At 38.8% G+C, this 13068-nt stretch overlaps 1 protein-coding gene across 1 annotated transcript; it reads right to left on the reverse strand.

Moving 5' to 3' along the window:
- Positions 1–1040: 1040 nt before the first annotated feature.
- Positions 1041–3804, reverse strand: LOC106082526 (kinesin-like protein KIF3A). The gene has a single exon (XM_013245085.2). The coding sequence runs from the start codon at positions 3678–3680 to the stop codon at positions 1647–1649; it is 2034 nt and encodes a 677-aa protein (XP_013100539.1). The 5' UTR covers positions 3681–3804; the 3' UTR covers positions 1041–1646.
- Between the last annotated feature and the right edge of the window lie 9264 nt (positions 3805–13068).

The following is a 13068-nucleotide window of genomic DNA, read 5'->3' on the forward strand; positions in this document are numbered from 1 at the left end:
AGGGGACGGCCCACCCCCCCTAACAACGCTCAAATAGGACGTATTTGCTCACCATGACAATTTTGGGTCTTAAAGGGAGTGGATCTCGATATTGATAGTTTCTAGGACCCATACCCTAAACCGGACATATTTGGTGACTATTGCAATAAGGGGTTTAAATGATAGGTGTTTGAGATTAGAAAACGTATTTAATATCTAATTTTGAGGCCAATGGCATTATGGGGTTCAAATTTATGATATTTGGGAGTAGAGCACGATGCTGATATATTTTCAGGGTTAGGTGTTTGGGGGACTACCCACTCCCGAAAACACCCCTAAATCGGGCATATTTACCAACCACGTCAATGTGGGGCTCAAATGAAAGGTATTGGGGTCTTCCCCTTCCCTAAAACACCTCACAAACAACAATTATTTACTGACCATCGCAATATGGGGCCCAAATAAATGTATTTGGGAGAAGAATACCAATCTGATATCCAAATGTGGGACCATGTATTTGGGGCACCGCCACTTTCCCAAAACACCCTCAAAGAGTAAAAATTTTGGGGCAAATGTTTGAGGACGCCTCATGCCATAAACTCCCCTTAAACCAATGGCAATATGGGGTTTAAATAAATGGTATTTGAGAGAAGAGCACGATGCGGATATTTTTTTTCAGGGCCCAGAGTCTAAGGGACCACCTTACCCCCGAAAACACCCCTAAATCGTACATCATGACAATTTCGAGATGAAATAAAGACTTTTAATGATGGAGTATATCTAACACCCAAACGTTAATGACCCTAAACCCTTCGAGCGAATTCATGGATCAGTTAAGATTATATGGGGTTCAGATAAAGGCATTTATATTGTTATGCTTTTGCGATATACATATATTATTTTTGTTGCATGGTATTTCACTAAAAGCTCTTAATTGTCGAAAAAAATATTCAAAGGATAATTTTGTTCCATATGGAGTAAAAGAAGGCGCAGCGGGGCGGGCCCGTTTTAGTTAGTCCAACTATAAATATGGAATCATTTGCTAAATAAAATGTACTTCATTTGTGTTGTCTACATCATTATAAATGTTTTTTTTTATTGTAAGTATTTTGGTGTAGGTTTGTATAAATCAAATTTCACTTTAACTTCGCCATTGTTAAAATATTGTAATATGCAGCAGGATTTTAGTATGTTGTATCTGTCCATAGTGCTTAAAAGTGTAAATGCCAAAAATTAAATAAATAATTATATAGAGTATAGATATATGTATATAATATTTGTAAGTATGTATTGCACTTATGGTAAAATGGTGTTGGAATCCAACCATCCATCCACATATCTGTAGAGTGTTCTTGTTTGACCATTACAAATTAGTTTGTAAGTTGAGTGTTTTTTTGATTTCGTTCGGGGGATAATTAGGGTGTTTCGTTAAGAAATGCCTTTAAATGATACTTAGAAACGTATGTATGAGTATTCGTATGTTGCGTGCCCATGTGTGCTTATGACCTCGACGATGAGACCATCAAGTGAAAACAATAGTAGGTGAAAAATAAAGCCAAGATAAACCAGCACTGCGAACGGAAGAGAGAAGCAAAAAATTCCGTAGTTAGTTGAGAAGATTCGTACATTTCTCGATATCCCACACAGCAGGGAAGGTAGAGATCAGCTCAATATCGCCGTGCTGTCGTAGGTCTGGGAACGCCTGAGGTGCGTGGCCGTGCTGAAGCAATTGAGGATTTAACCCGTACAGGTTGAGTCACGGAATCGGAATTGTAGCTGAGATAAACATGCGACAAATCGACAAAGTCATTGGAATCCTTATTAGAAGCCTTGGAGTCGGTAATGTGTTTACGCATGTTATTGCCTGTGTAGGCAACGCACTTCAATTGCCATTCGCCAATGTCTTCGTTCCAGTGGGTGTATTGGTTAATCATCGACTGATATTCCTTGGGTATATAGGAGTTGAGTACCAACTCACATAGCGCCAATTCGCGGGAAAGCGAGCGTATATTCTCATAGATGGCCTCTTTCTCGCGTTGATGCTCCTGCTGTTGGTCGGCCAATTCAGATTTGACACCCATAAGCATTTGCATAACACGGTGGATTTTCTTGGTGATACCGGTGTTGGCCTCTTGCAGTGAGGAATATCGTTCCTCGATATCAATGCGTTCGGTTTCTTTTTGTTGCAACGTTTCGCGGAGTACTTGTTCGGCTTTCTCTCTTTCTTCTAGCTCGCGTAGGGACTGATCCAATAGTTCCTCCTGTGTTTGCGCCTTTTCTAAGAGATTTTCGCCGCCTACCAAAATCTTACCCTCCAATGACATGAGTTTGTTACGTAACTGCTCCTGTTCCGTTTTGGTTTTCGATATTTCCATTTGGTGTTCCCTTTTGCGCTTTTCCAAAGCTTCTTTCTTGGCCAGCTTGAGCTCTCTTAAGCGTTGTTTCTCTAAGGCCCTCTCAGTCATTTGATTTTGAGTTTCGGCCAAGACTTCGGCTTCGATTTCCTCGTCATCATCTTCATCCTCTACTTCTTCCTCCTCCTCTTGGGGCTCCTCTTCATAGCCCTCTTCCAGCTGTTTGCGCAAGCGTTCGATTTCCTCCTGGAAGTGCCTAAGCAATGCATCCTTGGGTTCTTCATTAATGTGCATGCGATTCTGTATGTTTTTGGTGCGACTGGCATAGCGCAATGTAGAGATCGTCTCCATGTAGTTGGTGTCAGCTGGGGAAATAGTGGCGCACATGACGGTCTTGGAGTTTCCACCCAATGAATCTTGCAACAAACGAGTCAATTTGGAATTTCTGTATGGAATGTGAGAACTTTTGCCATCCACCAAGGCGCTAATGACATTACCCAATACTGAGAGTGAGAGGTTAATCTTTGTGGCCTCCTTTAAACGCTGGCCACTGGCTTGAGTCTTACTTTGTCTTTCGGAACCAGCCAAATCGACTAGTTGCAGCTTGCCCATACGCACGTGTTGCTGTCCTCCTTCGGCCAACTCACTGCGTTCAATAGTTATAGAGAATATAGCATGAGATCTAGACGATTCCTGGTTCATTTTTGTGGCTCCCACTACACGGTTTTTATTACCCAATTTCATAATATTTTCCAGGTCGTCAGCATTGTGAACAACATAACCGCTCAAATCTTTGACAAACACACCAATATCAGGTCTCTCTTTAACTTCCAAACTTTTAGTGACATCCTTGCCCAACAAGTCTCGGACTTCTTCGTTGTATATCTCCATATAACTGACTCTAACCAGAAATTTTTGATTCTCCTTAGCTTTGGCAATATGACCAAAGATATGAGCAAAAGCGTTTGGTATTATTCCCTTTGTCTGCGGACTTTCAGGATTCCCTGACATTGTATAGGTTTTGCCCGTTCCCGTTTGTCCATATGCCAGAATAGTTCCATTGTATCCTTCCAAGACTTTTTCCACGATGGGGCGAGCAGTATCCACATACAAATCCAGTTGGCTGCTATCACCATCAAAAACATTGTCAAAATAGTAGTTTTTGGGTGGCTCATTTGCTGTGGCATTGGGTTTAACAACAGTAATGGCTCTCTTGAGTTTGTCCACTTTGATGACTCCCAATGATCCAGCGGATATTTCATTTTTATCCATAGGTCGAGCTCGCACCACAACCCTGACATTTTCCACTTCTGCCTCCTGTTCTTGATTTTGTTGGTCGTTAGTCATTTTTAGGAGTTTTTTCCGTCTTCTCTGGTTTTCTTAAAATTTTCACACTAATTTTGGTTGCTTAGCTAAGAATCGATTTTTCTATCAGCTGTCATATTCACCATCCACCAAAACAAATACACAAATCCAACCATGGTTGCCATATACCAATTGAATACTGAATTGAACCAAGTAAGGGCAATGCCATAAGCAGAGTATTCTGTTCAGCTTTCGGAAATGCGAAAATCTTTTACAAAATTTCATACATTTTTATTTAAATATAATAATTCGGTTTTGTTTTTCTTCTAACTCAAACTTACATTCATATTAAACTAGGATTAATTGCTTTTAAGTGTTCCTTTTAGGCCATTAAGATTGGTACTATAATCGGGTTTCGCGGTGAAAATTTATATAAAAATATAAGCGGATAATATTGATGAAAAGTGTTCGTTTCGCTATAACTTGTTTTTCCGTCTCAAGGCGAACTTAAAAAAGTGGTCTCACACGAACAGCTGTTAACAGCCGGCCAGGTTTGACGGCATTAAGATGTAAGATTTTTGTTTAAATTCTCTTTGTTGTTATCTTCTTTCTCGCATATTCTCTGCTCATGTACGCACAAGTATACACACATTCACACAACTTTCCTTGCGGCAAGATGGCGGATTGATTTGTGGTTGTTGTACAAATGAGACCATCTTTAATTGTTTTGACATGTTTCCGTCTGGGGAAAATTTGCTTTTCACGACGACCAAAAAGAGCGCGACCACAGCCGCTGCGTAACAAGTCGTTTTATTATGTAAAATAAACGCGTTCGCCAAACTTCTAATTGTAACTAAAGGTGGAGTTACATACCAAGCGCAGCATTTATGCGTGCATGTCAAACATGCAAGTCGTTTTATTATGTAAAATAAACGCGTTCGCCAAACTTCTAATTGTAACTAAAGGTGGAGTTACATACCAAGCGCAGCATTTATGCGTGCATGTCAAAAAAAAAAATTAAAATAGGTTGGTTTGTATTGTGTGAGTTACACAACAAATTCACGCATGCATGAAAAAAAGCTGACCGTCGTACAAATCCGACGTTTATTTTTTACTGTGTTGCATGCAACTTTTGGTTGTATCTAAAACTGAAATCTGAGTCCCTCAGATTCAAATTCGAAATGGTTTGGGAAAGAAAGGCTAGCGGTAGTACGCAGGTTACCAGCCTTAACGCTCGTCAGTGGGTGGGGTCTTGCTACTTTCCAACCTACAGCTGTTACTCTTAAAATGTAGATAGTGAGCGTACTTCAAATTTAAATGATAGATGAAGATAGGACACAACAAGCGCTTCAAAACGAGTTCTATCCTAACGATTGTGTGTATTGGGGTGGTACTGCACACTGCCCGCTCATCCTGTTCATCAGGTACACCTCGTTAAATCCTTAGATGAACCCACTTTGGTTCTCTCGCCATTACATCCGGTTGCCTAGAAAAAATCATACAATTGGTTCAAAAGCTCAGCAATTCATTGCAAAATTAAACATTTTATTAAAATAATTTTCCTTCTTACAATCTAAATTCGGACTCTATCCCTACGCAAAATATTACTTAAAATTACAGAAACTCAAAAGCTTAACTAAAGCGGACAACATATTCTAGACCTTCTAACTATAAGTATAATTATAAATTGTAAACGCGAAGAAAATATAAGATGGACTGACAGATTGGGAACCCCTGTTTTTATATAAAGGCCCATAAGAATTATATAAAATGTGTGATAGCAAATGTTAAGTTCAACGGTCGGTGGGTGGTAAATAGAAGCGCATGTAATGAAATAGTGGGTATGTACAACGAAAAGTTGTTGTTACAAAGTTGATCGAGTTGATGTTTTGCATATATTCATATATTCCGAAGCTCCAATAAATAATTGCGCATGCATCTCCCAATACAGGTTTGAAATGTTTGTCGACATAAAAAGTGAGCGAGGCAATTCAACAGCGCTGAATGATAGGAAAACCCGTATTTTAAACACTTTGCCAAAAAGTGCGAGTTATGATTCTTTTTCTATTATTTCAAGTACCAAATAAATTTGCATTGGATTTCCTTCGAGAAGAAAAAAATTGCAACAACTAATTTGACAATACGGCAGTAGTATACCGTCTTGCAGTATATAACACAGTAATGCGATTTTGCACTTGCTCATTTACTGTCAATGTGGAGAAATCAAATTCAAATTTGACCATCCAAGAACAATTTGCACTTACCTGTTTCCATAATCCAACGTTGAACGGCCTTCCATTGGGACGATGATGAAACAGGAGACAATAGCTGGGGATTAATTACGTAGTTCTGGTTTTCTTTTTCGGTTATTAATATAAAAAAATCACCTCGTTACCAACGTTAAAAAAATCTATTGGGTTGCCCAAAAAGTAATTGCGGATTTTTTAAATGAAAGTAAATGCATTTTTAATAAAACTTAGAATGAACATTAATCAAATATACTTTTTTACACTTTTTTTCTAAAGCAAGCTAAAAGTAACAGCTGATAACTGACAGACTAAAGAATGCAATTACAGAGTCACAAGCTGTGAAAAAAATTGTCAACGCCGACTATATGAAAAATCCGCAATTACTTTTTGGGCAACCCATATTTTGTATGGGCTGGTCGCAAAATGCAAGCCTTGATCACTCTTCCGAATCTAAACCTTTTGTTCTCAACATTTACTACTCCCAAAGTTCTTAATCCAAATAATTAAATAGAACTAAAGAAAAAATGTATTCTTTTGGTTCACTTCAGGTAAATTTCGGGGGTTCGATGACGAGATAACTGAATTTTATTTCATATAATTTTTGGGAATTCTTCACGGGATCCACACCAACACAATTTCAGACACGCCGACGTTCAAGCGGTGTTCAGCATGTCTTGTACGAGGAGATATTACACGGCAACGACACAAGAGAGACTAGTTCTGCGTGGGTACAGAAATATGCACGAGCCCCTGAACGGTGGCAGTGCAGTGAGCCAAAGATGCGATTCAGTAGTGATCTTTCTGAGAGAGAGAATCAAGGGCTCCAACCGCACCTATGCAGTAAAACAAAGACACTGTTAGTGGAAGAGTAGAAAAAAAGTCCGAGGTTATCTTACCTATGTTGGGAAGCCCATCACAATAACGAGATTAAACAAATAAGATGAAAAAGAGATCACTTGAAAAATCCAAAAATTCCAACACGTCGTCATGCAAAAGGGATAGTCACACAGACACCGGTAAACCCACGCAATAAAGGGACACCATCAGTAATTTTGGAGGATTTTAGAAATCCTTTATCCAAAGCCTTTCCTTTTTCCCTTAAAGTTGCACCGAGAAAACAATTGTGCACATTGAACCAAAATGCAAAAGGGATAGTCACACAGACACCGGTAAACCCACGCAATAAAGGGACACCATCAGTAATGTTGGAGGATTTTAGAAATCCTTTATCCAAAGCCTTTCCTTTTTCCCTTAAAGTTGCACCGAGAAAACAATTGTGCACATTGAACCAAAATGCCTGGATTTGGGAATAGGAAGCATTTAGATATATGTGGTTTTATAGCCAACAACCGTAAACTCACTAGGGAATGAAATTGCGAAACACACGCCAAACAATAATTTCGTAAGAGAACACAATCCGAACAAAAACAAAAAAAAAAAAATACCGCAAATTGGATGAACCATGTGTGACAGACTGATGCGAACTTGTTAAAAGTTCAGCTCAGTCTGTCACACTTGTTCAGCTCAGTCTGTCACACTTGGTGGAAGGGCATTTTGCAGCTAAAATGCCCTTCCAACTGTAGATATAACCTCGGTTTGTACAACATGACGGCAGACCTAGCGGAATTTTTTATATACAAGATCTATATAGCATATAATTCTCAAAACCCTACTCAAAGAATCATTTGCATCTACTGTCTCCTTCATTTATTTCTTTTTTTCAAAGAGATACAACATCCCTTTTGAACTAAATGCTTATCACAAAATCACTCTTAACCAAACGCATGAAGTTGCAATCATGAATTCAACCATTAAGACCTTAAATCGATGCCAACCTTACAGCGCTCAAATAATCTAAACCGGGATGCAACCACATTTTGGTAAACAAAAAAAAACACATCTACGAGCGCCACTACAACTGCGCTAATATTTTCTCCAATTTTCACTGCATATTAAAATGAATTTGAATCTCCAGGCATCCAAATGCATATTTTTGCAGCTAAAATGCCAGGATGCGTCGTCCCCGACATGGATTGTGATGTCGTGGAAGTAGTTGCAACTGCGTGACCTAGAAATCAAACCTACACCCCAAGTAAGGACAAACCAACCGGCAAGTGCTTAAGATTCAGGCAAAAGCTCCGCGCCAAACAAAAGATCTTGGTGTCCACCAATATTTTTGTACAACGTGAACATTAAAGATCTGGTGGATGACTTGCGTTAAAAAATTCCTGACTCGTCTTTTAAGGCAAAAAATATCAGCAAGAACAAAAGCAAGCTTTTCTTTGCTGATGTTTCAACTCATGCAACAATGATGGCTTTATTTCGAGCCAAGAATATACCGTCACATTCCTTCACCCCAAAAGAAATGAGACAAGAGACAGTTATCTTAAGTGGACTCCATTTAAATTCCGAGCTCGAACAAATTAAGGAGGAACTGGACAATCTGGTCCCAGACACCGTTGCAACTGTAACAAAATTTAAAACTCCCGCATTGATCAAAAAGAATATAGAAACCTGCCTGTTTCTAGTTTCTTTACTTCCTGGAAAGAAATTGGGCGATGTTACTCATATTCACGGTATACTCTACCAAATCGTTACTTGGGAAAAACCAAAAAGAAAAGGCTAAATTCAATGCCACCATTGCCAAAGAGGGGATCACATTTCACGCAATTGTAACTCGGCATACAATTGCGTGAAATGCGACAGGCAGCTTAGTCTTGGGGAATGCCCTCGTGTGAAGAACGATCCATCTGACCAATTGCAAAGAGACAGGTCATTCAGCGAACTACAAAGGATGCCCAAATTACAAAAAGTACATAGCAGCTCATCGTGAGAGAATTATTGTAATAATGTCGTCAAAACAAACACCATCGCTCAAAACATGTCTACAATTACCCCCGTGAAATCTTTTTTATCCGAATCATCAACAAAATAAGTCATCAATAATTGAACAATTCTTAAAACTTGCCAATGTTTTTTAGAGCCTGAGGAGTTCTCAATAGAAGAGGAGATAAATATATTTCTTATGGAATATCAAAAAATGCCTAGGGCTGAAGCAAAAGTCGAATTTTTGCGACGGCTTAAAAAGGTTAAGTCAAATGATCCATAGACATTTAAATTGTTTAACATTCAATGTGAAGTGAAGTGATATTGGGTTAATCCAAGAATGCCATTTGCGCAGATACAGGAATTTAAAATTCTCTGATTACAACTTTATTTACGATGGTTCATCCCTTGGAGTAGCGATTATACTAAAAACAATATAAGCTATAATAGAATTGTATTAACCGATTTAAAGCTCAATTCTTTTTTGTACAATTAGATATGGTATCTAATGGTACCAGGAAAAAAATCTTAGTTGGTCCATTATATATTCCGTGTAGCTAGTGACACAGAGGTTTCAGGCGGATCCAAATAAGCTTTTGGACTTAATTGGTCCTTTTGATGGCTTTATTATTGGCTGGGATTTAAATGCCAAAAACTCTTCCAGGGGCGATTTATCGGAAAATTCAAACGGAAAAAAATTCTTAAACAATGGCTTCTGAACCATCCCATTGATGTCACAAGACTTTACGACTCTACTCTCTCTTACCCAAATGAATCATCCTTTCTGGACCATTACCTAATAAGTCCGAACCTCCTAGACCAAGTAAACAGGAATTATTCTGTTGAAAGCTTACCATCCTTCTCAGATCACTTCCCAATAAAACTAGAATTGAAATTGAATCATACAGATTTAATAACGAAGGCGCCAAATGTAGTATACACCTCATACAAGAATACCAACTGGACAAACTTCCCCGATGAATTGGAATCTGCGCCTTTAAGGTTGATGCCGGCAATTGATAGAAATCTTGAAATCAATGTAATTGATGAAATCATTTCCGAGTTCAACAACACCCTGTCATCGATTCATGAAGCACATTCGCAGAAAATAGTTTTGAAGCATGGGGGATTCCCAGTTTCAGAAAAACATAAAAAAAATGTTTGCGTCAAATACCAATGACAAAAAGAAATAATGAAAATTTCTATCGAGAGGGTAATAGGCAAAGTACGGAATACAAAATACTGTCCGAACAAATACAACTCCTTAAAGTAATAATTAATGAACTTGTAAATTTAGAACATGCTTAGGATTTCAACAAAAAAGTTCAAAATATCAAACCAACCAACTGCTTTCAGAAAGGTGTATAAAATAGTTGGAAGAAATAATTCGTATTCTGTTAGCAATATCTTAAGTAATAATACAATAATATCCAACAAATGTGACATAGCCGAACAGTTTCAAGCTTTCTACATGACTTCTTTTCAACAGTCCACTCCGCAAAACCCAGTTGATGGTTTTGAAACAAAGGTGTCAAATTATATTACTCCATTACCGAGGCACATTTATACATTTTTCGATGACTTCACTGCTGTAGAAAACCAGATACATTTCTTTTTACAAGCTCCGAAAAAATACGCATTATAATCTGCACCTCCTTAGAAAACAGTGGCTATTGTCCTTGATATAGAGAAGGCGTTCGACTTTGCATCTCACAATAGCATACTGTACAAAATGGTCTAAACTGGAGTCGATCCTAACTTGGTTAAAATCTTATACAGTTTTTTTACAAGCCATCAGTTTTAGTTCAAATCCAAGACATCTACTCAGCATCAGGCGTGGTTTATAGTGGTGTACCCCAGGGCAGTGTGCTAGCACCATTTTCAATTCAATTTGCTTCTCTATGACTTTCCGCACACTCATGGGTATTCCCAGGCTATTCTCTACGCTGACGACTGCATGATCTATTCTCACCATTCATCTCCTACTCAGACATTAAATACGCCAAGCGCACATCTCAGAGTCATCAACACTTTCTACAAAAAATGGGGCATTAAAATCAACGCCTCAAAGTCAGAAGCGATTTATTTCAGAAATGCTACTACGCCCGAGAGGCGTAGTATCTGAAAGCAAATACCTGCGGCTTTCTCTTGATGGGATCAACATCCCTATACAATCGTCCATTGTCGTGGACCCCGGAGGGTCCGAACTATCTCAGCGGAGAAAGGGGACATAGTGTGCTGGCGAGCGCTGGCTGTTGGCGTTAGAGCTCCGGCTGTGGCTCAGTCTGGGGCGCGGTTCTTGCCAACACACCATGTCCAGAGACAGGTGACAAAAAAAATTCAAATTTCAAACCAGCTCTGGATGTAAATGAAAAACACAGGGTCCCACTTATGTTAAGGCAGGCATGTCTTTCGCCTTCTTACTCGCACCTTCCGCTATGGATTCGCTCTTCAGGGGGCACTGAGACATCCTACAGTGCCCTGGACGGCCCACCCCAACCATGGTATCCGTTGTCCAACAGTTTTGGATACCCCAGAATCGGTCTCCCTTATCCCCCCTTACAGCTTGGTGCACTACCCCCTTCTTACCTTAGATAACTACTCCTCCATTGTGAAATGAAAACTAGGCAAAGGCGAATTTCATTTCAAACGTTATAAACGGTATGTATTTATTAAGCCGAATCAAAAATTCATTGCCAGACAAAGTTCAATCAAACGAAAAAAAAAGCAAAGAAAACAAAACAAGGAATTGTATAGTGGCAATTAAAAAAACTTCGTTTATATAAACTCCTCTCCTTCAAAGAGAAAAATAGTAATAAAATTCTCCTTCCTCCACAGGTGTATTGGGTCTTCTCATGGTGTCTGGCCTTCCTTCAGGGTCGTCTCTCCTAACTGGAGTCAGTGCTGGAGCGGCTGAGCAGTGCCCACGCTTTCCTCTTGTCTGTCCGTCCGTCTGGTTGTGGTAAGTATGTGTATTCCGGCTGTATTGTATTTCCCGTAAATAAAAGCTTTGGCTTTTTTTTTATGTCTTATATGTTTATTTTTTTTAAAGGCCTAAGTTCGCCAAGCGAACACCAACAGCAGTAAGGGCTCCTTTCCGCCCAAAAGGTCTAGAATCTTTACCCCCTGGCCCTAGGTTGAGCTCGACCTAACAGCTGAGGACAGCGCCTATTTATTCTAGCGCTGTGTTACTAATAGAAAGGTAAGTGTCTGGTGTTTGCCTGCCTAGCCGCTTTATTAACAATTAACCTTCTTTTTTATTCGTAGGAAATATGTGTGTCAAGGTCCTGTCCGTCCGTCTGAGTTCACGTATACGTCCCGCAATAGTGTTCGTGAGGAAAAGGGTACCTGCAGCACTGTCGGCTGACCAGTGCTTTTGATATAGAGCTTCCCACGATGGACAGAGGAGGTGGAGGTGTAGCTTTATGTTTTCGCGTTTGGCTTTTTGTTATTTTGTGATCAACTTTAGTGGTGTCTATTGTCTTTGATTTTCAAGTTTAGGATTTTTAACTATTGACTTTGATTTAGTTTTTAGTTTTTTTTTTTTTCTTTTTAGGTCTTTTATTATTACATTGGTATTTTCCTTTTTTTCAGGTTCTTTGGCTTTGTTTCGAAACTTTTCCCTTTTCAGGTTCCTTTTTATTTAATTTGATAACATTTCTTTTTTTTTTTCAGAGTTTTCATAGATTTTCTTTTTCAGCTTTTAATAACTTTCAGTTCGATTTATTTTAATCACCTTTTTTTCATAATCTTCTTTTTCAGCTCTTTAGTTTTTAATTTGTATTTATTTTCATTTATTTTGTTACAGCTTTTAAAACTTCTCAATAATTTATAGTTAATTTTTTTCCTCTTTCAGCAAATGTGCTGAAAGTTCAATAAATCACTTTAAAACTTTGAATTTGGTCTTTTTCTTTGTTGTTGGGTAAAAGCCAGTTCCGCCTCCTTTTCTCTGCCGAATCCAAAACCAAAAAGACTTTCTTTCTTTTTGAAAACACCACTTTCAACACTCTTCTGTACACCACCTCTTACTCCTTGCACGGCTCCCTCCAAAAAGAACTAGTCATCTTCCCTTTACTGTCCATCATGGTTCCCCCAAGCCATCATGTCCACCGAGGAACCATCATAAAATTTTGTTTTCCAAAATCGCAAAAACAAATAACATATGGTTTCCTCGATTTTCATTGTAGTAGTTACATTTGTATGTGGAGGTAACATATGCTGGTAACGCAGGGTTGCATTCACCAGCTGCCATAAAAAAACACAGACGGTTCAAACCCAGATGTCGCTCTTCTCTAATCAGACATAGGGTGACACGCTACAAACCCAATCATCCTTTAGACGTCACCGTCATAGGA

This window comes from Stomoxys calcitrans, chromosome 1 (assembly GCF_963082655.1).
Source record: "Stomoxys calcitrans chromosome 1, idStoCalc2.1, whole genome shotgun sequence".
Taxonomy (NCBI): Eukaryota; Metazoa; Arthropoda; class Insecta; order Diptera; family Muscidae; genus Stomoxys; species Stomoxys calcitrans.

What these genes read in the sequence shown, in the direction of transcription:
- LOC106082526 (XM_013245085.2), bottom strand. Translation starts at nt 3,680, where the DNA reads ATGACTAACGACCAACAAAATCAAGAACAGGAGGCAGAAGTGGAAAAT.